Genomic DNA, 27671 nt, shown 5'->3' with positions numbered 1-27671 from the left:
AATACATGCCTAAGCATTGAATGTATGCCACCAACAAAGTCTGGAAGATCTATTGGTTCCAGACATCTAAGGAAATCTCTGTCAAATCACTGGCTGACCACTAAGCAATCCAAGCAGACTTCAATGACCACATATGATAAAACATGTAGACATTACAAAGTTCAGAAAAGTTACTAAACAAACAAATAGCAACAAGAACAAATAGCAATAATAAGAAATCCTGGGAAGGGGTATAGAATCTGTTTTCCAGGATTGCCAATATATATATTTTAAAATATCCAGTTTTCGAAAACTTACAAGGCATGCAAAGATACAAGAAAGTATGGCCCATATTCAGGAAAAGAAAGGACTATTAGAAATTGTCCCTGAGGTAATGTAAATTGATACAACCACTATGGAAAACAGTATGGAGGTTCCTTAAAAAACTGAAATAGAACTACCATATGACCCAGCAATCCCACTACTGGGCATATACCCAGAGAAAACAATAATTCAAAGAAAACACATGCATCCCAATGTTCATAGCAATGCTATTTACAATAGCCAGGACATGGAAGCAACCTAAATGTCCATCGACAGAGGAGTGGATAAAGAAGATGTGGTATATATATAGAATGGAATATTACTCAGCAATAAAAAGGAATGAAATTGGGTCATTTGTAGAGACATGGATGGACCTAGAGAGTGCCATACAGAGTGAAGTAAGTCAGAAAGAGAAAAGCAAATATCGTATAATAACGCATATATGTGGAATCTAGAAAAATGGTATAGGTGATCTTAGCTGCAAAGCAGAAATAAAGACACCAATGCAGAGAACAAATGTATGGATACCAAGAGGGAAAGGGGTGGGGTAGGAGGAATTGGGAGACTGGGATTGACACATATACATTATTGATACTATGTATAAAATGGACAACTGATGGGAACATGCTGTATAGCACAAGGAACTCATCTAGTGCACTGTGGTAACCTAAATGGGAGGGAAGTCCAAAAGGGAGGGGATATCTGTATGTGTATGGCTGATTCATTATGTTGTGCAGTGGAGGCTAACACAACATTGTGAAGCAACCATACTCCAATAAAAATTAATTTAAAAAAAAAAAAGGAAGAAATTGTTCCCGAGGAAGGCCAAGCATGGGGCTTATTAGACAAAAACCTTAAATCAACTATTTTAAATATGTTCAAAGAGTTAAAATAAACCATTCATAAAACTAAAGAAAACAAATAGAAATTCTGGAGTTGGAAAATACAATGACTAGAATGAAAAATTCATGAGAGGAACTCAACAGCAGATTTGAGCTGGCAGAAGAATAAATCAATGATTATGAAGATAGGTCAATTGACATTATTCACTCTGAGACACAGAAAGAAAAAATATAGATAAAATAACAAAGCCTAAGAGGCAAATAGGACACCATCAAGTATACCAACATGTGCATAATGGAATTGCAGAAGGAAAGAGAGACAGAAGCTAAAAAAGTATTTGAGGAAATAATGGCTCCAAACTTCCCAAATTTTATGGAAAACATTAATCTACATATCCAAGAAGTTCAGTGAACTTCAGGTAAGATAAATTCAAAGAGATGCACACTGAGAGAAATCATAGTCAATCTATCCAAAGACCAAGAGTGAATCCTGGGAGCAGCAATAGAGAAGCAACTCTTCACATACAAGGGATCCTCAATGAGATTAACAGCTAATTCCTCATCAGAAACCTTGGAGGCTAGAAGGCAGTGGGGATGACATATTCAAAGTGCTGAAAGAAAATGCTGATAATCAATAATTCTATGTCCAGCAAAACCATCCTTCAGAAATGAATGAGAGGGAAGGGTAAGCTGGGAAGAAGTGAGAGAGTGGCATGGACATATATACACTACCAAATGTAAAACAGGTAGCTAGTGGGAAGCAGCCGCATAGCACAGGGAGATCAGCTCGGGGCTTTGTGATCACCTAGAGGGGCGGGATAGGGAGGGTGGGAGGGAGATGCAGGAGGGAGGAGATATGGGGATATATGTATATGTATAGCTGATTCACTTTGTTATAAAGCAGAAACTAACACACCATTGTAAAGCAATTATACTCCAATAAAGATGTAAATAAATAAATAAATGTTAGGCAGACCACCCCCCCCCAAAAAAAAAAGAAATGAATGAGAAATTAAGAAATTCCCAGGTAAACAAAGCTGACAGGGCTTCCCTGGTGGCGCAGTGGTTGAGAGTCTGCCTGCTAATGCAGGGGACACGGGTTCGAGCCCTGGTCTGGGAGGATCCCACATGCCGCGGAGTGGCTGGGCCCGTGAGCCACAATTACTGAGCCTGCGTGTCTGGAGCCTGTGCTCCGCAACAGGAGAGGCCGCGATGGTGAGAGGCCCGCGCACCGTGATGAAGAATGGCCCCCGCTTGCCACAACTAGAGAAGGCCCTAGCACAGAAACGAAGACCCAACATAGCAATCAATCAATCAATCAATTAATCAATAAAAAAATAAATCTTTAAAAAAAAAAAAAAAAACCAAAGCTGACAGAATTCACTGCTAGCAGACTTGCTCTGTAAGAAATGCTAAAGAGAATTCTTCAGGCAGAAATGAAAGGATACTAGACAGTAATCTGAATTCCGTGAAGAAATAAAGAGCACTGATAAACATAATTATGTAGGTAAATATAAAAGACAATATAAATATATTTTTGTTTGTAACATTTTTTCTCCTATATTATTTAAAAGCAACAATTATAAATCTGTGTTAATGGGTATACAAATTGTAAGATGTTATTTCTATGACAATAATAGAACAAAAGAGGAGTGAGGGAACGGAGCTATGTAGCAGCAAAGTTTTTGTAAATAAATAAAATTAAGTAGGTATTATCTTAAAGCAGAGTGTTATATATTAACATATTTCTTGGAAAGAACAGTCTCTTCAATAAATGGTCCTGAGAAAACTCGATAGCCACATGCAAAAGAATGAAACTGGACCACTATCTTACACCACTCACAAAAATTAACTCAAAATTGATTAAAGAACGTAAGACCTGAAACCATAAAACTCCTAGACCAAAGTGGTAAGCTCCTTGACATCAGTCTTGGCAATTATTTTTTTAATTTGACACCAAAGCAAAGGCAACAAGAGCAAAAATAAACAAGTGGGACTACATCAAACTAAAAAGCTTCTGCACAGCAAAAGAAACCATCAACAAAATGAAAAGGCAACCTACCAAATGGGAGAAAATATTTGAAAATCATATATCTGATAAGAACTCATACAACTCAATGGCAAAAAACAGTAATTAAAAAATGGGCAGAGGCTCCAAAGAGACATTTTTTCAAAGAAGACAGACAGATGGCCAACATGAAAAGGTGCTCAACATGACTGATCATCAGGGAATGCAAATAAAAACCACAATGAGATATCACTTCACACCCATTAGAATGGCTTTTATCAAAAACACAAGAAATAACAAGCATTGGTGAGGATGTGGAGAAAAGTGGTCCTCAGTACGCTATTTTTGAGAATGTAAATTGGTGCAGCCGCTATGGAAAACAGTATGAGGTTCCTCAAAAAATAAAATAAAACTATATGATCCACTTTTGGGTATTTTTCAAAGAAAATGAAAACATAACTCAAAAAGATATACACACCCCATAAAGGATTATAAGGGAATACTATAAATAATTGTATATTAACTGTATGCCAAATTAGATAACCTGGATGAAATGGACAGACTCCTAGAAAGACACAAACTATAAAAACTGTCTCAAGAAGAAACAGAAATCCTGGAAGTAAAGAGAATGAATTAGTAATAAATAGCTCCCAACAAAGAAAAGTACAGGCCTAGATGGCTTCATGGGTGAATTATACCAATTTTTAAAAATTGTACCCATTAAAGAATAATAAATATCAATCCTTCATAAACTCTTTCAAAAACAAAAGAGACAGGAATACTTCCCAACCTATTCTATGAAACTAGTATTAACCTGATACCAAAGCCAGACAAAGACATCACAAAAAAACTACAGACCAGAATCTGTTTTGAATATGGATGCAAATATCCTCAACAAATTACTAGTGAATTGACTCTAGAACCACATAAAAAAGATCAGACCATGATAAGAACACTTAACAAATCATGAATACAGAGGAACTTTCTCAACTGGATAAAAAAAATGTATGAAATACCCCAGTAACATCATACTTAATGGTGAAAGATGGAAAGCTTTTTCCCTAAGATCAGGAACAAGACAAGGATTCCTGCTTTCAACACTTCTATTCAACATTATACTGAAAGTTCTGGCCAGGGCAATTAGAGGGGATAAAAAAGAGTAAAAAGGTTCCTAAATTGGAAGGAAGAAGTAAAATTATATCTCTTTGCAAATCACACAAACTTGTGTATAGAAAATTCTAAGGAATCACAAAACGAAAAAACTACTAAAGCTAATAAATGAATTCAACAATAGACCAACAAACAAACAAAACCAGTTGTATTTCAATACACAAGCAATGAACAATGTAAAAGGGAAATTAAGAAAATAATTCCATTTATAATAGCATTAAAAATAATTAGGAATAAATTTAACTACAGAGGAGCAAGACTTGTATACTGAAAACTACAAAACATTGTTGACAGAAATGAAGAAAACTTAAATAAATAGAAAAACATTTCACAGTCATGAATTAGAAGATTTAACATTGTTAAGATGGCAATACACCCCAAACCTATCTAAAGAGTCAGTGAAATTCCCATCAAAATCCCAATGTCCTCTCTTGCAGAAATGAAAAAGCCAATCCTAAAATTCATATGTAATTGCAAGGGGGCCTAACAGCCAAAACAATGTTGAAAAAGAATAAAGTTGGAGGAAGCACACTTCCCAATTTCAAAATTTACAAAAATTACAAAGCTACTACAGTAGTCAAAATAGGGTAGTACTGGCATATAAACAGTAATATAGATCAATTGAATAGAACAGACAGTCCAGAGGTAAACCCATACATTATGGTCAACTGATTGCAACAGAGTGCCAAGACCATTCAATGGAGAAAGAACAGTCTCTTCAACAAAAGATGCTGGGATAACTGAATAGGCAAATGCAAAAGAAGAAACTCAGACCCTTACTTCATATCATATATAAAAATTAACTCAAAACAGATCAAAGACCCAAATAAAAGCTAAAATTAAAAGAAACTATAGATGTAAATCTTTATGGCCTTGGATTTGGCAATGACTTCTTACATATGACACCAAAAGCACAAGTAACAAAAGAAAAACACAGATGAACTGGACTTCGTGAAAATGAAAATCATTTGGGCATCAAAGGACACTATCAAGAGAGTGAAATGACAAATCACAGAATGGGAGAAAATATTTGCAAATCATATAAATGGTAAGGGTCTAGAATCCAGAATATATATTTTAAAAAACCAAAACCTTAAAACTCAACAACAAAAAGACAAATAACCAAATTTAAAAATAGGCAAAGGACCTGAATGAACATTTCTCCAAAGATGTACATATGGTCAACAAGCACATGTAAACATGCTTAAAGTCGTTAGTCATTAGGGAAATGCAAACCAAACCACACTGACCTACTACTTCACACCCATTAGGATGGCCACAAAAAAAGAAAAAGAAAAAGAAAAAGAAATGGAAAGGACTTCCCTGGTGGTGCAATGGTTAAGAATCCGCCTGCCAGTGCAGGGGACATGGGTTCAATCCCTGGTCCGGGAAGATCCCACATGCCATGGAGCAACTAAGCCCGTGTGCCACAACTACTGATCCTGTGCTCTAGAGCCCACGCACCACAACTACTGAAGCTCGTGCACCCTAGAGCCCATGCACCGCAACTACTGAGCCCACACACCTCAACTACTGAAGCCCGCGCACCACAACTACTGAAGCCCGCGCACCACAACTACTGAGCCCGCATGCTGCAACTACTGAAGCCTGCGTGCCTAGAGCTCATGCTCCATGACGAGAAGCCACCGCAATGAGAAGCCCACGCACCGCAATCAAGAGTAGCCGCAACTAGAGAAAGCCCGTGCGCAGCAGTGAAGACCCAACACAGCCAAAAAAAAGAAAAAAAAAGAAAATGGAAAACACCAAGTGTGGGTGGGGGTGATATATTGTTGGTAGGAATGTAAAATGGTGAGCTACTGTGGAAAATAGTTTGGCGGTTCCTCAAAAACTTCAACATAGAATTTACTGTATGACTCACTCCTAGGTATATACTCAAAAGAACTGAAAACATATGTCCACATAAAAGTTTGTGTACACATGTTCACAGCAGCATTATTCACAACAGCCAAAAGGTAGAAACCACCCAAGTGTCCATGAATTGATGAATGGATAAGTGTGGTATATCAATACAATAAATGATTATTCAGCAACAAAAAAAGTACTGATACATGCTACAACTTAGACGAACTTTGAAATCATTATGGAAGTGACAGAACCCAAGCCATATATTATGATTCCATTTATTTGAAATTTCCAGAACAGGTAAATTCATAGACAGAAATCTGATCAGTGGTTGCCAGGGGCTGGGAGGAGGGGGAAATGGGGAGTAACTGCTTAATGTGTGTGGAGTCTCCATCTGGGATGATAAAGAAGTCCTGGAACTAGATAGTGGTGATGGTTACACAACAAGTACAGTGATAGTTGACTGTACTTAATGCCACTAAATTATACACTTTAAAATGCTAAATTTTATGTTATGTGTGTTTTACCACAGTAAGAAATAAAACATATACTTAAAAAGTCTAATTCTCTATGAACATTGATCTATACAAATATAATTGCTTCACATCTTTTTTTAAATTATTGCTTTCAATTTTCTTATCCCTACCCAGAAGCTGTATAGTGAAGAGACAGAAAATACTGTCACTGTGACTTTGGGGCCCAAAAAAGGCTAAGCCCAGGTCAGCCCTGTCACTTACCAACTATATAAAATAAGACAAAACTCCTCTCTTTGTGCCTCAGTTTCTTCATCTGTAGAATAGGGAATAATATCAATTATTCAGGGTCCTGAGTAATGACAATACTGTAAATAAGGAATAAAGGAGCTCCCACTTACCAAGGTTATGACAATAAAAAATAATTGTAATGGAATGAAAAACACTAAATGAATGAAATACCATGAGTCCATAATGACAATCAATTAAAAGAAAGCCAGAAAAGAAAAACTGTCACTATTCATAAACTTCAAAAACTCCTTACTTTTAACATTAGTAATTAAGGGAAAAGAAACATTTGCTTTTCAGGAGGAATTACATTTTAGAGTAACCCAGTAATTCCCAATGATTAAGAAAAGCTTTTCAGAAGAATGCTAAACATAAAAATAAAATGAATATAGAATTAACAAAATGCATTTCACAAACTCCAATGCAAATTTTGATGTGGGTAAAAATTAGCAACTGGTATTAAAATGATTACAATTGGACGGTCATATTGTAACACCACACAAATTACTTTAGAGTTGCAAGGGGAGCCACAAAAGCTTGGAAAGCACAGACTGTCATCACCTTAACCCAGTGGTTAATCTTAGCTTTACTGATAGTGGGTCAGATACTGTGTCTTCTGATGTACAATAATACAGAAAAACTAGATTAGTGGTTGCCTAGAGTTTAGAGGGAAGGACGGGGGGTGGTGACCACTAAAGAGTATGGAGTTTCTTCTTGGGGTGACAAAAATGTTCTAAAACTGATGTGGTGATGGTTGCACAAATCTGTGAATGTACTAAAAACCAATGAATAGTAAACTTTAAATGGGTGATTGTCTGTGTGTGAACTTTATCTCAATAAAGCTGTTACCACCCCCCAAAAATCATATACAGCTATATCCAGGATAAAGTATCTTCAATCCAAACAAAATTAAAAATATAGCATCTACAGATAAGAAAATGGGATTGGAGAAAAATGAGGTACCCAAAAGTATCAAACACAAAGAATAGAGAGTCTAAAGAAAAAAACATACTAGAGAAAAAAAGTACTGAAAAGTATCTCCTCCATTTTAGCAGAGAATAAACATTTACATAGTATCACAAATGTGTGGCACAGTGACCACAAAAGTTTCACAGCAGTTAAAAATGTTGAGAAATTACTGCTCCAGCACCATAATATTAAACTACCAAAATTTTAATGAAAGTGTAGTTTTTTAAATTGTTGTATCTCATAAGTTAACATATAACTTCAGCCTTGACTTTGGCTGAACAGTGAGATTAATACTCGGTCATTCAAGATTCAGCCAAAACATCTACTTAACTGTATGTTATCACTTACATGTGGAATCTAAAAAAATACAACAAACTAGTGAATAAAACAAAAAAGAAGCAGACTCACAGATACAGAGAACAAACTAGTTCTACCAGTGGGGAGAGGCAATATAGGGGTAGGGGATTTTTTTTAAAAGGGTTATTATGGGATTATACAAAATTATTTGTGTGAAACTTTTGAAAATTGTAAAGTACTACAGAATTTAAAGAATCTTTCATTCAATAACAAAAAATACATTTAAAAATGTCTATTCGGTGCACCTGTATTTTGATGGTTTGTTCTGTCTCACCTTTTGCAGTGAGAGATGTAGTTTAACTACCTATGTTTAGATCCTTTAGGTCTCTCCACTCTTTCATCCATTTCCTCCTCCCCTTTTGTTATCCTTCCCTTCCACAAGAACCAGATTCACAGGGAAATCCAGAATACCTCAACCAAGACCAGGATGGCACCCAGCTACAGAAAAGCCCACCAGAACAGGAGCCATCTAAAATAAGTCTTGCTGCCACTGGCAAAAAACGCTAAGGCCTAGATCCAGACTCAGCGTAGGTGTCTTGCCCAAAGACAACAGGCCTGCTCCAGTCCCAGCAGGCAGTGGGCATCTGCTCTATCTGTGAGTCATCTCCTTGTGGGCATGGGAGCCTCTTCCCAGGCACCCTGATCACCAGCTAAATCCTCATGAGCGCTCTCTCTCCAGACAGAAGTTGAACATGTTTCATCTCCTTTCTTACCCCATTCTACCTCCTCACTTATGCCTAGCTCTGGCTGGGAGCTCTTCACACAAGACCACCCTCTGCCCAGAACCACAATGCTTCAAGAGTGACTAACACTCTGAGTGTTGGCTAACACTCAGAGACTCTTGCTGTCAAATCCCAGAGCCAGACTGCACCGTTCGCAGACCAGCATGGGCTGTGCTGAGCCCAAGATGCCCTCTGAACCTTCCCTTCCACACCCAGCCCTCCACGATGGTACCACATAGGCTGAGGCTGAGGCCTTGAAGGATACTCTCTTGCTGCCTTTGACACTCCTACCTGGGTGAAGTGAATGCAGGGCATGCATGTGGGGGGCACAGTGCCTGGTAGACTGACTGACACAGAAGTCATCTCTCCAGGGCACCTGAGACTTTTTTCTCAAAAATGTACAGAACTGGAGAGGAGTCAAGATGGCGGTATAGGAAGACAAGGAGTTAGCGTCTCCCCACAACTAGGGTGCCTGCTGTCTGCTGGTGGGGAACTCTGAATCCCAAGGAGACAGGAGGAAGCCCAGAGTGAACCGGTAGGACGTAGGGGGACCCAGGGGGGAGGAGAAGTGGACGCCAGACAAGATCAGCACCCCTGAGGCTGGGGAGATCAGGAGAGGCAGGTGGGCGGGACTCTCCGGGAAGAGCAGGAGAGGAGCAGAGGGCGACTGCCTGGCCCACTCAGGCCGGGGAGTCTGCTGAGCTCCCAAGCTGCTTCCCCCGCCTCCAAAGCCCCCTCCAGGCCACACGGGTCCTGGGGGCATAAGAGGGAGGCCAAGAAGATCAGGAGAGGCAGGCGGGAGGGGCCCTCAGGAGGAGTGGGAGAGGAGCAGAGGGCCACTGCCCTGCCCACTTGGGCCCAAGCCCAGTCTACAGCTGCTGAGCTCCCAGGCCAATCCCCCGCCCTCCAAACACCCCTCCAGGCCACATGGGTCCTTGGAGGTACAGGACAGAGGCAGGGAGACCAGGAGAGGGAGGCGGGAGGGACCCTCTGGGAGGAGCAGGAGAGGAGCGATTGCCCCACCCACTCAGGCACGGGGAGCCTGCGGAGATCCCAGGCCAGGCCCCTGCCCTCCAAGGCCCCCCTCCCCACCTCCCCGGCCGCATTGGTCCTGGGGGCATAGGAGGGAAGCCCGGGGGGGATCAGGAGAGGAAGGTGGGAGGGGCCCTCCCAGACCCCAGACCAGAGGAGCAGGAGAGAAGAGGAGGGCATTTGCCCTGCCCACTCGAGCCCAGGAAGCCTGCTGGGTTCCCAGGTGAGGTCCCCTGCCCTCGAGACCAGGGGTGGGGGGCACGCCTGGGTCCCTTCTGTCCCTTGAGCCTTGAGCCTAAGCCCCACCCCCCACAGCCCCCAGGGCCTTTTCCAGCCCTGTGGGTCCTGAGCACTGGCCCCACCCACTGCCCAAACCTTGCCCTTGCTTAGGCCCCACCCTCCACAGCCAAGGCCTTCCCCCACCCCCCTGCCCTTGGTTGTGTGTTTTTTTTTTTCTTTTCCTTCCTCCTCTTTTTTACTGTTGTGGTACTGATGTACCTTCTGGTCGTTGATTCATCTATATTTTTATTTTTACATTCTTTCTAACGTATCTGTTAGTTTCCTAGTCTAATTTTATTTTTTACTTTGTCATTGCTCTCTTTTTTTTTTTGGCTGCCCCACACAGCTTGCGGGATCTTGATTCACGAGCCCACGGTCAGGCAGAAGCTCCTGAAGTGGGAGCTCCAAGTCTGAACCACTGGACTAACAGAGAACCTCAGACCCCAGGGAATATTCATAGGACTGAGGTCTCACAGAGTTCTTCATCTCAGCACCAAGATCCAGCTCTACCCAACAGCCTACAAACTCCAGTGTTGGAAGCCTCAGGCCAAACAACCAGTAAGACAGGAACACAACCCCACTCATAAAAAAAAAAAAAAATGAGATGGCAAAACAAAATGTCACAGATGAAGGAGCAAGGTAAAAACCTACAAGACTAAATAAATGAAGAGGAAATAGACAATCTACCTGAAAAAGAATTCAGAGTAATGACAGTAAAGATGATCCAGAATCTCGGAAATAGAATGGAAGCACGGATTGAGAAAATACAAGAAATCTAGACAATCAATACAAGAAATCTTAACAAAGATCTAGAAGAACTAAAGAACAAACAGAGATGAACAATACAATAACTGAAATGAAAAATACACTAGAAGGACTCAATAACAGAATAACGGAGGCAGACGAACGAATAAATGAGCTGGAAGACAAAATGGTGGAAATAACTGCCAAGGAGCAGAATAAAGAAAAAAGAATGAAAAGAATTGAAGACAATCTCAGAGACCTCTGGGACAACACTAAACGCACCAACATTTGAATTAAGGGGTCCCAGAAGAAGAAGAGAAAAAGAAAGGGTCTGAGAAAATATTTGAAGAGATTATAGTCGAAAACTTCCCTAATATGGGAAAGGAAATAGTCACCCAAGTCCAGGAAGCACAGAGAGTCCCATACAGGATAAACCCCCTAGGAAAAACACACCAAGACACATATTAATCAAACTAACAAAAATTAAATTCAAAGAAAAAATATTAAAAGCAGCAAGGGAAAAACAAATAACATACAAAGGAATCCCCATAAGGTTATCAGCTGATTTTTCAGTGGAAACTCTGCAGGCCAGAAGGGAGTGGCAGGATATACTTAAAGTGATGAAAGAGAAGAACCTACAGCCAAGATTACTCTACCGAGCAAGGATCTCATTCAGATTCGATGGAGAAGTCAAAAGCTTTTCAGACAAACAAAAGCTAAGAGAATTCAGCACCTCCAAACCAGCTTTACAACAAATGCTAAAGAAAGTTCTCTAAGCAGGAAACACAAGAGAAGAAAAAGACCCACAATAAAAACCCCAAAACAATTAAGAAAATGGTAAAAGAAACATACATATTGATAATAACCTTGAATGTAAATGGATTAAATGCCCCAACCAAAAGACACAGACTGGTTGAATGGATACAAAAACAAGACCCATATATATGCTGTCTACAAGAGACCCACTTCAGACATAGGGACACATACAGACCGAAAGTGAAGGAATGGAAAAAGACATTCCATGCAAATGGAAATCCAAAGAAAGCTGGAGTAGCAATACTCCTATCAGATAAAATAGACTTTAAAATAAAGTCAGTTACAAGAGATAAGGAGGGACACTACATAATGATCAAAGGATCAATCCAAGAAGAAGATATAACAATTATAAATGTTTATGCACCCAACATAGGAGCACCTCAATACATAGGGCAAATGCTAACAACCATGAAAGGAGATATTGACAGTAACACAATAATAGTAGGGGACTTTAACATCCCACTTACACCAATGGACAGATCATCCAAACAGAAAATAAATAAGGAAACACAAGCTTTAAATGACACAGTAGACCAGATAGATTTAATTGATATTTATAGAATATTCCACCCAAAAGTGGCAGAATACACTGTCTTCTCAAGTGCACGTGGAACATTCTCCAGGAGAGATCACATCTTGGGTCACAAATCAAGCCTCGGAAAATTTAAGAAAACTGAAATCGTATCAAGCATCCTTTCTGACCACAACGTTATGAGATTGGAAATCAATTACAGGAAAAAAAACTGTAAAAAACACAAATACGTGGAGGCTAAATAGTGTGCTACTAAATAACCAAGACATCACTGAAGAAATCAAAGAAGAAATAAAAAACTACATAGAAACAAATGACAATGAAAACACAACGACCCAAAACCTATGGGACGCAACAAAAGCAGTTCTAAGAGAGAAGTTTAGAGCAATTCAATCTCACCTCAAGAAACAAGAAAAATCTCAAATAAACAATCTAACCCTACACTTAAAACAACTAGAGAAAGAAGAACAAAAAAAACCCAAAGTCAGTAGAAGGAAAGAAATCATAAAGATCAGAGCAGAAATAAATGAAATAGAAACGAAGAAAACAATAGCCAAGATCAATAAAACTAAAAGCTGGTTCTTTGAGAAGATAAACAAAACTGATTAAACCCTTAGCCAGACTCATCAAGAAAAAATGGGAGAGGATGCAAAAGAAAAAGGAGAAATCACAACTGACACTGCAGAAATACAAAGGATTATAAGAGACTACTACAAACAACTATACGCCAATAAAATGGACAACCATGAAGAAATGGACAAATTCTTGGAAAGGTACAACTTTCCAAGACTGAACCAGGAAGAATTAGAAAATATAAACAGACCTATCACAAGTAATGAAATTGAAACCGTAATTAAAAATCTCTTAACAAACAAAAGTCCAGGACCAGATGGCTTCAGGCGAATTCTATCAAACATTTAGAGAATAGCTAACACCCATCCTTCTCAAACTCTTCCAAAAAATTGCAGAGGGAAAAACACTCCCAAATTCATTCTATGAAGCCACTATCACCCTGATACCAAAACCAGAAAAAGATATAACAAAAAAAAGAAAATTATAGACCGATTTCACTGATGAACATAGATGCAAAAATCCTGAAAAACACTAGCAAACAGAATCCAACAGCACACTGAAAGGATCATACACCATGATCAAGTGGGATTTATCCCAGGGATGCAAGGATTCTTCAATATATGCAAATCAATCAATGTGATACACCATATTAACAAATTAAGGAATAAAAACTATATGATCATCTCAATAGATGCAGAAAAAAGCTTTTGACAAAATTCAACACCCATTTATGATAAAAACTCTCCAGAAAATGGGCATAGAGGGAAACTGCCTCAACATAATAAAGGCCATATATGACAAACCCACAGCAAGCATCATACTCAATGGTGAAAAACTGAAAGCATTTCCACTAGGATCAGGAACAAGACAAGGATGTCCACTCTTGCCACTCTTATTCAACATAGTTTTGGAAGTCCTAGCCATGGCAATCAGAGAAGAAAAAGAAATAAAAGGAATATAAACTGGAAAGAAGTAAAACCGCCACTATTTCCTGATGACATGATACTATACATAGAAAATCTTAAAGATGCCACCAGAAAACTACTAGAACTAATCAATAATTTGGTAAGGTTGCAGGATACAAAATTAATGCACAGAAATCTCTTGCATTCCTATACACCAACGAAAAATCAGAAAGAGAAATTAAGGAAACACTCTCATATACCACTGTAACAAAAAGAATAAAATACCTAGGAATAAACCAGCCTAAGGAGGCGAAAGACTGGTACTCAGAAAAGTATAAAACACTGATGAAAGAAATCAAAGATGACATAAACAGATGGAGAAATATACCATGTTCTTGGATTGGAAGAATCAATATTGTGAAAATGGCTACACTGCCCAAAGCAATCTACAGATTCAATGCAATCCCTATCAAACTACCAATGGCATTCTTCACAGAACTAAAACAAAAAAACTTACAATTCGTATGGAAACACAAAAGACACCGAACAGTCAAAGCAATCTTGAGAAAGAAAAACGGAGTTGGAGGAATCAGGCTCCCCGACTTCAGACTATACCACAAAGCTACAGTAATCAAGACAGTATGGTACTGGCACAAAAACAGAAATATAGATCAACAGTACAGGATAGAATGCCCAGAGATAAACCCACGCACATATGGGCACCTAATTTATGACAAAGGAGCAAGAACATACAGCGGAGAAAAGACAACCTCTTCAATAAGTTGTGTTGGGAAAACTGGACAGCTACATGTAAAAGAAAGAAATTAGAACACTACCTAACACCATACACAAAAATAAACTCAAAATGGATTAAAGACCTAAATGTAAGACCAGACACTATAAAACTCTTGGAGGAAAACAAAGGAAAAATCACTCTTTGACATAATCCACAGCAAGATCTTTTTTGACCCACCTCCTAGAGTAATGGAAATAAAAACAAAAATAAACAAATGGGACTTAATTAAACTTAAAAGCTTTTGCACAGCAAAGGAAACCATAAACAAGACAAAAAGACAACCCTCAGAATGGGAGAAAATATTTGCAAATGAAACAACAAAGGATTAATCTCTAAAATATACAAACAGCTCATGGAGCTCAATATCAAAAAAACAAACAATCCAGTTAAAAAGATGGGCAGAAGACCTAAATAGACATTTCACCAAGAAGACATACAGATGGCCAAGAGGCACATGAAAAGATGCTCAACATCACTAACTATTAGAGAAATGCAAATCAAAACTACAATGAGGTATCACCTCACACTGGTCAGAATGGCCATTATCAAAAAAGCTAGAAACAATAAATGCTGGAAAGGGTGTGGTGAAAAGGGAAACCTCCTACACTATTGGTGGGGATGTAAATTGATACAACCACTATGGAAAACTGTATGGAGGTTCCTTAAAAAACTAAAAATAGAACTACCATATGACCCAGCAATCCCACTACTGGGCATATATACCCTGAGAAAACCATAACTCAAAAAGGGGCATGCACCACAATGTTCATCGCAGCACTATTTACAATAGCCAGGACATGGAACCAACCTAAATGTCCATCGACAGATGAATGGATAAAGAAGATGTGGCACATATATACAATGGAATATTACTCAGCCATAAAAAGAAACGAAATTATTTGTAGTGAGGTGGATGGACCTAGAGTCTGTCATACAGAGTGAAGTAAGTCAGAAAGAGAAAAACAAATACCGTATGCTAATGCATATATATGGAATAAAAAAAAAAAGGTACTGATGAACCTTTGCAGGGCAGGAATAAAGATGTAGACATAGAGAATGGACTTGAGGACATGGGGTGTGAGGGCGTAGCTGGGGCGAAGTGAGAGTAGCATGGACGTATATACGCTACTGAATGTAAAATAGTTGGCTGGTGGGAAGCAGCAGCATAGCACAGAAAGATCAGCTCGGTCCTTTGCGGTAGCCTAGAGGGGTGGGATAGGGAGGATGGGAGGGAGGCTCAAGAGGGAGGGGATATGGGGACATATGTATGCATATGGCTGATTCACTTTGTTGTGCAACAGAAACTAACATGGTATTGTGAAGCAATTATACTCCAATAAAGATGTATGAAAAAAAAAATGTACAGAACTGGGTTTCCCTGGTGGCGCAGTGGTTAAGAATCCGCCTGCCAATGCAGGGGACACGTGTTCGAGCCCTGATCCGGGAAGATCCCACATGTCGCGGAGCAACTAAGCCCATGCGCCACAACTACTGAGCCTGTGCTCTAGAGCCCATGAGCCACAACTACTGAGCCCGCGCACCTAGAGCCCATGCTCCGCAACAAGAGAAGCCACCGCAATGAGAAGCCTGCCCACCACAACGAAGAGTAGCCCCTGCTCGCTACACTAGAGAAAAGCCCGCATGCAGCAATGAAGACCCAACGCAGCCAAAAATAAATAAATTTATAAAATTAAAAAAAAAACCTTGTTATAAAATGTACAGAACTGATATAACATTTCTTTTAATTAAATAGATATTTTTCCCATTATTTTTTCCCTTTTTCTTTTCCCATTAAGCAACTAGGCTGTTCTGTTCTCACTGCCTCGGGAAAGGTATGTTATAACCAAAAACAGAATTTTTTTTTTAAAGAAGCCTCTTCCTGGCATTTATGCTTCCACCATTCCTTAAGGAACAGAAAGGACTCATAACATAGACTTAGGTTTGGAAGAATTTTATAAAAGAAGCAAAGTTCTCCCTAAAGCTCAAAGTTAGACCTGAAACCTCCAGGAGGCCAAGAGTGCAGTCAAGGTCCACAGACCACCCAGCATCCACTGAAGGAAGCACCTTGCATGGCCTGTGTCCACTAAGATCTTCCTTTCAACAGCAGCACAGGCCCTCTGCCCAGTGAGTGTTCCAGAAAAAAAATGCTACCCTGTCCTGGGACCTTTGCATCCCTCCCCATCCCAGTCCCATCAATAAGCATGGATTAAAGTGGTACTACAAAGCATCACTCCCCAGAAAACTGGGGGAATCTTTGCAGTGCACTCCCAGGAGGAACCACCATATCTAAAGCATGTTGACAATTCCTGAGCTCTACACAGTGGCAGCCTCTTTCACTTCTCAGAACCAGTAACTTTCAACTCAGGCAATCTTATTCTCACATAGATGCACACATTCTTTTCAGCTCGTCTCTCATTTGCCCCTTTTGGTTGCTTTGGGAAACACTCTCTCCTGTTCTCTCACTGGCATCATACAAGTAATCAAAATGGTGTCATACAAGTAATCAAAACAATATTTTAAGGCCACTCTGGAAGCCCATTTATAAAGCTGTCTTTAGAGGGAGGAAAAGCAGAGTTCAAGTTTGGAGGGAAAAAAAACAATTGGAGACCTCCTATTTTGAAACTTGAAAGAAGAAGAAAAACTTTATTGTTCTTTGGTTGGTTGATCCTACAAATCTTGATCAATGTTTAATGCAACCTAAAAACAAGAAGTAAACATGCTTTAATACAACTAGAACTGTGAAATGTACAAGCCACAGAAAATTAAAGCTTAGGTAACTTCTATGTGACTATGTAAATGAAGCTTTTTGATAGTTCCAGATTATTTCAAATAAAATCCAAAGTCAATATAACAATAATTTAACTGTGTTCTCAATGTATTTATCAACCCATCCTTTCTTCTACTTCTCTTGCTATTCTCTCTTATTGTTATCAGTATCCTTCTTGCAGGGGTCCTGTACGCATCCCTGAAATGTTGAAATTTCTCATGTGAGCCAGGTAACCTGACTCACTCTCCTAGATTCACTTAGCATATATGCTGATGACTGCTGAATTCATCTCTCCTGCCTGGACCTCTCTCCTTCCTCCAGACCCATAATGTACTTCAAGGGGTCTTTGGCCATTTTCACCTGTATACCTCAGACTGACCTGAAATCAACATGTCCACAACTGAAGACATCATTTTCACAAAACCTACTTTCTCTTCATATGTTCCTCAATTTAACGAATGGTAAAGCTCAAAAAATGGTGAAAAGTCCAGTTGCCCAAGGCAGAAATCTGGGCTTCATCCTTGATTTCTTTCTCTCCCTTATCTTCCCAGCTGATATCCTATCTACTCAGCTGTCCCCATCTCTGCTGTCTGGTCCCAGCCCTGGTCATCTTGCATCTGGATGACTGTGATAACCTCCTAAGTGGTCTCCTGTTTCCATTCCTGTCCACTCAGATCCTCTCTCCACCTTCTAAAAACATACATCTAATCCTTATATAAACCCTTTCAATAACTCCCACTGCACGTAAGTCCAAAATCCTTAAGAGGACACACAGAGCCCAGTGTGATCTGGCCTTTATCCACTTCTCCAGCTTCAAATCACACCATTCTCCTAGCTCCATACAACTCAGCCAAAATACTGGACTATCTGCATTCCTTGAAAGCATCTTGCTCTCTCCATCCACTGGGTTCATCTCAGGTTAATTCCTTAAACGTCATTTCCTGGAGAAGACTCACCCAGGCTAGGTCAGGGTTCCCTGCTCTGTTCTCTCAGACCACCTTCCCCGCTGGCCCATGGTCCCCAAAGGGCAAAAACCCTATCTGTTTTGATCACTGGTATTTTCTAGCTCCCTGCATGGTACCAAAACACAGCAGCCATTAAATAAAAATGTATCCACTGACTGATGAGCACCAAATTCTCCCAGCTCCACTTTCTGAACAGCTCTTAAAAACACCACTCACTACTTCAGGCCATCAGTGCCATCTCTCTGTAGATTACAAGTAGCCTCCTGGTGGGTCTCCTCAAATCGATCACTCCATTCTCTTCTACACACTATAGCCAGATGGCCTTCCTAAAACACAGTTCTGATCATGTTGGCCTCCACTACCTTTAGGATAAAATATAAACGTCTGAGCACAGATTACAAGTCCTTTCATGGTCTGGCCCCTGCTCTCCACTGCCTCAGCTCTGATCTCTCCCTGTCTCCCACTCTCTCTTCTCCCCTTCCCAGTCTCCCAGCCCACCACTGAGTGACAAAGCTGACTTCCTCCAGGAAGCCTTCCCTGACCAAGGGTCCTCAACTGGGTGGCTGTCCCGCTTTGTCAGTGCCCACTGATGCAGATGACTCAGTGCAGCCCTCTGCCAGGGCAGTCCCGGGTTACAGCTGCTGATGGGCCTCAGTTATCAACAGCCCCTCCTCTCGCTCTCCAAGCATACTGCTTTGGACCACACATTACCTGCTCACTCTAACAATGACTATCAATTGCTTGTCCAGTTGTCTGTTTCTGCCCTAGACAAGGTCAAGAAGGATCTGTTTTCGGTCATAAAAGCATCGGGCACAATTTACGCGGTGCATAGGAAACACTATATGTTTATTAAATAAGCAAATGGACTTATATACTTTAAAAGCATGCACTCTCATTAGGATATTTACTTGGCTCCACGGTTTGCTACTGAGAACCAAAATGTTGGCCCCCCAAAATTTAATTTAAAGATTATGTATTTCACCACGATTCTAAATACATATTTTGAAGAGATTTTGAAATTTTCAAAGGCTCATTTCCAAATATACACATCACCCTCTGCACAGGAGGGCACACTGCTGCCTCCACATTAATGCCCAGTGACCTCCCCATCAGTGCCCACACATTTGTGTGGAGCCAGACAAGTGCCCGCCCTCACCCTCAGGGCCAGTAGCACAGTGCACAGAAGGGCGGAAGGCCAATTAGGGATAAGTCAGCACCCAGAACACTGGTTTTCTTTCTAGGAAACAAAAGGCCCATTTTGCCATCCAACCTTGGCCTGAGATACACTAGGCTCTCCCAAAGTTAAAAAAAAAAAAAATCTGCTTTTCACAGAACACTTTCCTAAGGATACTCACGTCAGATAGCATCGGTTCATCAAGTTCTTCCACTCTGCTCAAGTTCGGCGCTCCGTATCGATCACTAATTTCAGCTAGTGTTTTGCCTGAGTCGGTTCCATCCTACAATCATAGAGTTCATTTTCACTTTCAAATGATTTTGAGATTAATACATTAATTTGCTTTCAGTTTTGCTAAGACACTTCTGTATTACAACATCAAAATTCAACATTGTCAATTAATGGAATGAACCAATACCTGTTAATGACAAGAGAATTCCAGGAATAAACGCAAAAACGTGTTTAAAAAAATACGTCAGAAATTTAAAACATATCATTGCATGTAATCATGTGGTCAATAATCTCACAATATTCTGGTTTTTAAAAATACAAAAACAAACCGAATCTCCCAGTTCTACCCACTTTGAGATTTTGCCTTAAAGCACATCATATTTGTGACTTATTACTAGACTATGTACTTGGACTATCAGTTTTGATAATCTCCTTATTAAAAATTTAGCTATTAATGCATCAAAATTAAGCTTTACATTCCAGGATACTTATTCATTTCCCATAACATAGAGTAACTTTTTCTTCTCACCTCTCCATGTGAAATATCTTCACCCTTAGCTATATTTTCCATACTCATTCTCAACTCCTATAATACATAAAAATGAAGAAAAATACTTTGAATATACTTTTCATTTTGATTCCATGTTTAATTTTCAAGCATTTTATTTTTACATTATGATCAATTTAACAGCTAAAATGCTGTCCCTCTTAAAGGAGCAATGTGAATACAAAACTGCAGATGCAGTCTCATTTAATACTCTATTAAGAGGTGACTACGATGTTTTGTCTATAATTAAACAGAACTTTTAAAAAAATGAAAAAGGCTATTTCACTAACCCTGAAGCCAAATTACTAGCAAATTTGAAAAGTGACAAAATAAAAATTTTAATAAACTCTTAGAATATGAGATTTTGAAAGAACTGACAGTTATGTAGAATTTTATACATAGTAAAAAAGAAGCAAATATTTCTGAGGGAATTAATCTGGCCCAAGGCACTACCCAATACATGACACCTCTCCACAGTACCTGGACAATGCCCTCTATAATGCTCTGAACACATGGGAGACTGCTTTCGGAATGTGAAAACGTAGAATCTGCTAACCAAGTCAAACCTTGCTGTGGCCTCTATCTTTTCATTCTAAGGCAGCAGGTTGACCTAACTGCTCCTGAGCTGATTCATTTCAGCTGTTCAAAGATTAGTGACCTTGTGACCATATATACAGTCACCCTGATTATTGGGGACATATATGGTACATATATGGTTTTCTCAAGATCATTCCCTTCTCCTGGGCATCTTATCCCACAACCACATGGCTCTGGTGGGGAAGCATATATTCTCACAGGACTCTGTTCCCCAGCCAAGGGATGGATACTTGACACAAACTAAGCCAGTCAGAATCCTTCCCCAAGATTCTTTTCTTAACTGAAACCCAAAAGAAAGGAATCTATTCCTCTCAGACAGTAGGAGCCACATTACAAGACCCAGGAACTATTAAGGACCGTGATCCTCACCCGTGTGCAGCAAACCAGGCCACAGTGAGAGACAACAGCAGAGCTAAGAGCCCTGGCAGCATAGATTCTCTTGCTCCCAAAGGTCTGGAAGACCCAACTCAACCAGAGCCCTTCACAGTTTAGTTGTAAAACCCTTTCTTCAACCCAGGATCCTTCCAATAAATTTCCTTTTGCAAATGATAGTTTAAGTTATGTCTCTGAAGCCATAAAAAGGTGAGGACGAAAAGACATAGATGAGTTTGTCTCTCAGCAAGGGGTCAAGCAGCACTATGTTGCAGGGAAGAGAAGGGTGATAAGCCAGTAGGAATATGACTTATTAAAGTTACTATGGCTCTGATCACACAGTCTGGTAATGGCCATAGAGTAACATGAATGGGACCCTCTGGAGCCAATCCCTTCTATAAATCACAGACTTCCCAGCACTCAGATATAGCTATCAGGCATCTCAATAAAAAATATTTTCAATTCTCTTATTATTTTGATCACCGTCTTCTTGATGTATTCTGGTTCTTCTTTCTCTGGTGATCACGGAACCTTAACTGAAGAGGAAGGGGGTATGCATTTACGTGTGTGTGCATGCATGGGTATCCATGTGTCCTATCATATTCAGACAAAAATAGATCAGCATCGGTGTTTTTTAAAACTATGGGGACACAGGTTCGTGCCCTGGTCTGGGAAGATCCCACATGCCGCGGAGCAACAAAGCCCATGAGCCACAACTACTGAGCCTGTGCCTCTGGAGCCCATGCTCCGCAACAAGAGAGGCCACGACAGTGAGAGGCCCGCGCACCGCGATGAAGAGTGGCCCCCGCTCGCCGCAACTAGAGAAAGCCCGCACACAGAAACGAAGACCCAACACAGCCAAAAATAAAATTAATTAATTAATTAATTTTAAAAAAAAAACTATGTACAGAGATTTTAATTTATCCTTTTAAAATCTCATCCTTTTGACTCACAAAAGTAGTTTTCTGACACTTGGGCTACAACAGGACTAAATGATTTCACTTTGTAAAGAACAATTCTTAATAGATTAATCTCTTATTATAGAATGATGAGCATAGTACATTGATGAGAAGAAAAGAATTTACCTCAAGAGTTAAAAAAGTAATTAACTAAATTAAATCTCATCTTTTAAAAAAATTTAATTTACCCTTCCTACTTTTTAAAATTGCTTTAAATAATGATGGTTTCATCTAAGCCATTAATAAACATCTACAAAACCTGCTTCTTTTTAAAATTTTAATTACAGAATAAATAGAGGAGTAACATTTGAGTAACAGATACTAGCTATAAGAAACAATATGAAATATCCAGTTGAAAAGTATAACTCAGTCATGCAGAAGTTTGGTCTATACAACACATACTTTTCGGACACAAGGAAACATTGGCCAAGCAGGAGGCTTGACATAAGACAGACACAGTCTGGGGGCTTCCCTGGTGGCACAGTGGTTAAGAATCCGCCTGCCAAGGCAGGGGATTCGAGCCGTGGTCCAAGATCCCACATGCTGCAGAGCAACTAAACCCGTGCACCACAACTACTGAGTCCAAGTGCCACAACTACTGAAGCCCGTGCTCCACCAACAAGAGAAGCCACTGCAATGAGAAGCCCATGCACCGCAACCAGAGAAAAGCCCACGCACAGCAATGAAGACCCAACGCAGCCAAAAAAATAAAATAATAAAATAAATAAACTTATTAAAAAAAAACACAGACACAGTCAATGGAGATGGACTTTTTTGACATAAGTTACTGAATAGTTTATTTAAAGAAAGACATGAAAAATCCAAATAAAAACATACATACATATATATATTTTTGGCTGCGTTGGGTCTTCGTTGCTGCACACGGGCTTTCCTTAGTTGCGGCAAGCAGGGGTTACTCCTCGTTGCGGTGCGCGGGCTTCTCATTGTGGTGGCTTCTCTTGTGGAGCACAGGCTCTAGGCGCGTGGGCTTCAGCAGCTGCGGCGTGTGGGCTCAGCAGTGTGGCTCATGGGCTCTAGAGCGTAGGCTCAGTAGTTGGGGCGCATGGGCTTAGTTGCTCCACCGCATGTGGGATCTTCCTGGACCAGGGATCGAACCCACATCCCCTGCATTGGCAGGCGGATTCTTAACCACTGTGCCACCAGGAAAGTCCCCAAAACATAGTTTTAAATGTAAAGGATTGTTGATAATACATCTAACATGAAGAAACGAAACAAACTATTGTCTCAGAGATCAGAATACCCCCAATACTACAAAGAACTTCACCTTCAGTATCAGCTACCATAATTAGGAACAACTATTTCGTGACTAAAATGTTGACCAGGGCTTCCAGGCAACATTAGACCTTCCTGGCAGGTCTTTAGACTATGAATCCCCTGCTATAACAGCTGGAAGAAACAGTTTGAGGATTCTCAGAGGTTTTGAATAAAACAAACATTTATAAAACTTCAAATTACCTTCTCAAATTGTTCTTGAGCTCTCTGCAGTTCTTCTATTCTCTGTCTCTCTTTTTCTTGCATTTCCAACTCCAGCTGGAATGCCAGCTGTTGCTGAATATTTAGAAATAAATAAGTCATATTAGAGTCAGATCAATTGCAAGGAATTCACTCAATTACTCTGAAGTGTCCCAGGATAATTAAGTTTATGTCCACCTAAATTTCAGAAACTTACAAAAATAAATGGTCACAGCCACTCAGTACTTTAGCTTTTACAAATATTTCCTGAAGTATAAAATTAAAAAGGAAGCTTCCTTAATTGCTAATTTTAGAAAAGCACTGTTTGTACAAAATCAAGTCGTTTTCTCTGTTCTTCCTGAAGCTACAAATGAGACTGCAGTGATTTTTTTTTTTTTTTGGATAAAATCTCTTTAAGCACAGATGGATCTTCAAATAGCCAAACCTTGTTTGTAAAATAGTAGATAAGAATATTTTAAGTATATTATCTGAAACCAGAGATAATCAACAACATATTTGGTCCCAACTCAACATATAGTCTAGCCACGCGAGAATAGGGGTCGGTAGACTAAATTCCTTGGGCCAAGCCTGACCCAACTCCTGTTTTTGTACAGCCCACAAGTGAAGAATGGTTTTTATACATTTTTCATGGTTGAATAATATCAAAAGAATAATAATATTTCATTGCACATGAAAATTATATGAAATTCAAGTGTCAGTGTCTATAAATAAAGCTCTATTAAAACACTGCCATGCTCACGCTCACTCACTTATTTACTGTGACTGCTTCTGCCCCATGACAGCACAGCTGAGGATGTGCAACAGAGACCACAGGTGGTACTCACTGCCTTGCACTGCTGCTCAGCACACCACAAGTTCAGTGACACCATTATAACTCACAGCATTTGGAGTGCCACAGTACCACTATACCGGGACTTTTTTTTTTTTTTTTAATCAGTGCATTACCCATCATAACAAAACAAGAAAAGAAGTGGATTTTGAATGTTGTCCTTTTAAGACACAGTGGAGTGTGGGTTACTTTATTATCAGATTAAACAGCAAAGGACAGTGTTTCTCATGCAACGACACTGTACTAAAAGAATACAGTAAATATCAGCATTACCAGAGTAAGGACTCATCACAATCTTCTCAACTCACATGAATGCAAAGGTCAGAAATATTAAGAAATTTAAAACAGAATTATTTCATGAGAGCAGAATTTCTTCACAAAAATTAAAAATGAAAAGGAGGCTGCGGGCTTCCCTGGTGGTGCAGTGGTTGAGAATCTGCCTGCCAATGCAGGGGACACGGGTTCGAGCCCTGGTCTGGGAAGATCCCACATGCCGCAGAGCAACTAGGCCCGTGAGCCACAATTACTGAGCCTGCGCGTCTGGAGCCTGTGCCCCGCAACAAGAGAGGCCGCGATAATGAGAGGCCCGCGCACCGCTATGAAGAGTGGCCCCCACTTGCCGCAACTAGAGAAAGCCCTCGCAAAGAAACGAAGACCCAACACAGCCATAAATAAATAAATAAATAAATAAAAATTTTAAAAAAAAAAGGAGGGTGCTACGAAAGTAAGATCCCAAGTGGCTCTTTTGTTAGCCAAGCAAAGAAATACATTTATCATTGGTGATTCAATTAAAACAAGTTAGAATTCAATGTCCAGAAAAAACATAAGCTTAAGATTATTATCCTTTTGGTGAGAACAGCTGCTCAAAGAGTCGATTACACAGGGAGCAAAATCAATGGTCAATTAAAGACAAGGCAGGACTTCCTTGGTGGCGCAGTGGTTAAGAATCCGCCTGCCAATGCAGGGGACACGGGTTCGAGCCCTGCTCTGGGAAGATCCCACATGCTGCGGAGCAACTAAGCCCGTGCACCACAACTACTGAGCCTGCGCTCTAGAGCCCGCGTGCCACAACTACTGAGCCCACGTGCCACAACTACTGAAGCTCACGCGCCTAAAGCCCGTGCTCCGCAACAAGAGAAGCCACCGCAATGAGAAGCCCGTGCACCGCGACAGAAAGTAGCCCCCGCTCGCCGCAACTAGAGAAAGCCCACGCCCAGCAATGAAGACCCAACACAGCCAAAAATAAATAAATAAAATAAATAAATTAAAAAAAAAAAAAAAAAAGACAAGGCGAATGGTTTTGAGTGGTTTTCCTTGGCTCTTGATGAGTAGACAAATGCTCCCAACACTGCTTAGTTGCTGTTTATCAAAGGACTCAATGCTGAGTTTGCAGTGACTGAAAAATCAACTGCTGTGAACAGTCTTCATGAACAGTACTACAGGCAAGAACATCTTCAAAGACGCTGAGGAACATTAATTCAGTACAACCAGATGTGACATCTGCTCAGATGTGTTACAACCAACAGTGATAAAAGTGTGTATGGAACAGAAAGAGGCTTAATTGGACAAAATTTACAAAGTTGGTGAAAACACAGTGTTTAAAACCTATGAGTTCTCATTTTATGATTCAACAGCAGCTACTCTGCAGAAAATATTTGACTCTATCATGTGTTATTGAGCCAGCAGTGTTGAAACTGAGTCCCCCCTAAAGCTGAGTTCCCTTATTTTCTGATTAATCTCTCTAACCAAAACTTTATTCCCTTTCTTGTCCCCTCTGACCCCTATCCTGTGCTAACTGAACACTAATCAACCAGAGTCAGATGACTAAAATTGCTGTTGTCAATAGCATCATTAATGTACTAAAATTGCTATTATAGATATCATTAATGTACAAACTCAGGTTGTTTCTCTAGGACAAGATGAGCTAACAGACCCTCCAAGCCATGGACCACCTGGCTGGAGAACTGTAAACTGGAGACATCCTGACTTCCAAAGGAGTCAACGTTGAGTTCAAAATGACTGAAAAAATCGATCACTGACTGAAAAAAATCAATGACTAAGAAATATAACAGAAGTGCTGCAGCAACATGGATGGACCTAGAGATTATCATACTAAGTGAAGTAAGTCAGACAGAGAAAGACAAGTATCATATGATATCACTTATATGTGGAAACTGAAAAAAAACAGAAACAGACTCACAGACATAGAAAACAAACTTATGATTACCAAAGGGGGGGGATTAAACTGGGAGTAGGGAATTAACAGATGCACACTACCATATATAAAATAAACAACAAGGATTTACTGTACGGCACAGGGAACTATATTCAGTATCTCGTAATAAACTATAACAAAATAGAATAAAAAAGAACACAGATATATACATATATATGTATATATAACCACTTTGCTGTACACCTGAAACTAACACAATATTGTAAATCAACTATACTTCAGTTAAAAAAAAAAGAAAAGAAATGTCACAGAAACATCACAAGATTAATCCTAGCCTCTTTGCTCTTCCCCTTTAAGAAAACCCCTCACTCAAAGACTCAGTTGGAGCGGATCTGAGGCTTGTCTCCCACTTCCTTGCTTGGCACCCTGCAATAAACTCTGTACTTTCCTTCACTACAACCCACTGTCAATAGATTTGGCTTTGCTGTGCGTTGGGCAAGCAGACCCGAGTTTGGTTCAGTAACGGTGTCAACAGTGACCTTCATTTACCCTTATGAACTTAAGCATCATTTCTGTGAATTTCTGTCAGAAATAGAAGCTGAATATATCTTGACTTGCCCTACCACCCCATAGTTCCACGGCTCAACAGTGGTAATGTTTTATTGTGAATTTTTGAGCTCAGGGACAAGACTGACGTTTTTCTTAATGAGAAGACCATTTTCAACTACAATTATCAAACATTAAATAGCTTTGGAAATTAGCTTCCGCTGCAGACTCAATAATTATTTTTAATCAATTTAACCTAAAAGTTGCCTAGAAGGCAAAACAGCACTCATATGTAAAACTTACACTGCAGGAAAGTCATTTCAGCAATAACTAATTTTCTGA

General features: G+C 39.8%; 1 protein-coding gene across 3 annotated transcripts in view; it reads right to left on the bottom strand.

The window, feature by feature from the left end:
* The window catches only part of DYDC1 (DPY30 domain containing 1), a 45250-nt gene that overhangs the window by 8741 nt on the left and 8838 nt on the right, over positions 1–27671 (bottom strand). The window contains exons 4-7 of one of the 3 annotated variants that reach the window (XM_007177928.2): positions 23761–23853; positions 20339–20395; positions 19760–19861; positions 17262–17369 (exon numbers count right to left, since the gene is read on the bottom strand). In XM_007177928.2, the coding sequence (XP_007177990.2) occupies positions 17340–17369; positions 19760–19861; positions 20339–20395; positions 23761–23853 (282 nt within the window). In that variant the 3' untranslated portion in view covers positions 17262–17339. Of the gene's footprint in view, positions 1–17261; positions 17370–19759; positions 19862–20338; positions 20396–23107; positions 23437–23760; positions 23854–27671 lie in introns of those variants that run through there. The other 2 variants (XM_057531151.1, XM_057531152.1) reach the window with 2 other exon arrangements.

This window comes from Balaenoptera acutorostrata, chromosome 16 (assembly GCF_949987535.1).
Source record: "Balaenoptera acutorostrata chromosome 16, mBalAcu1.1, whole genome shotgun sequence".
Lineage (NCBI taxonomy): Eukaryota > Metazoa > Chordata > Mammalia > Artiodactyla > Balaenopteridae > Balaenoptera > Balaenoptera acutorostrata.
The sequence above is the reverse complement of the archived record's forward strand: the minus strand, read 5'-3'. Positions and strand labels throughout refer to the sequence as shown.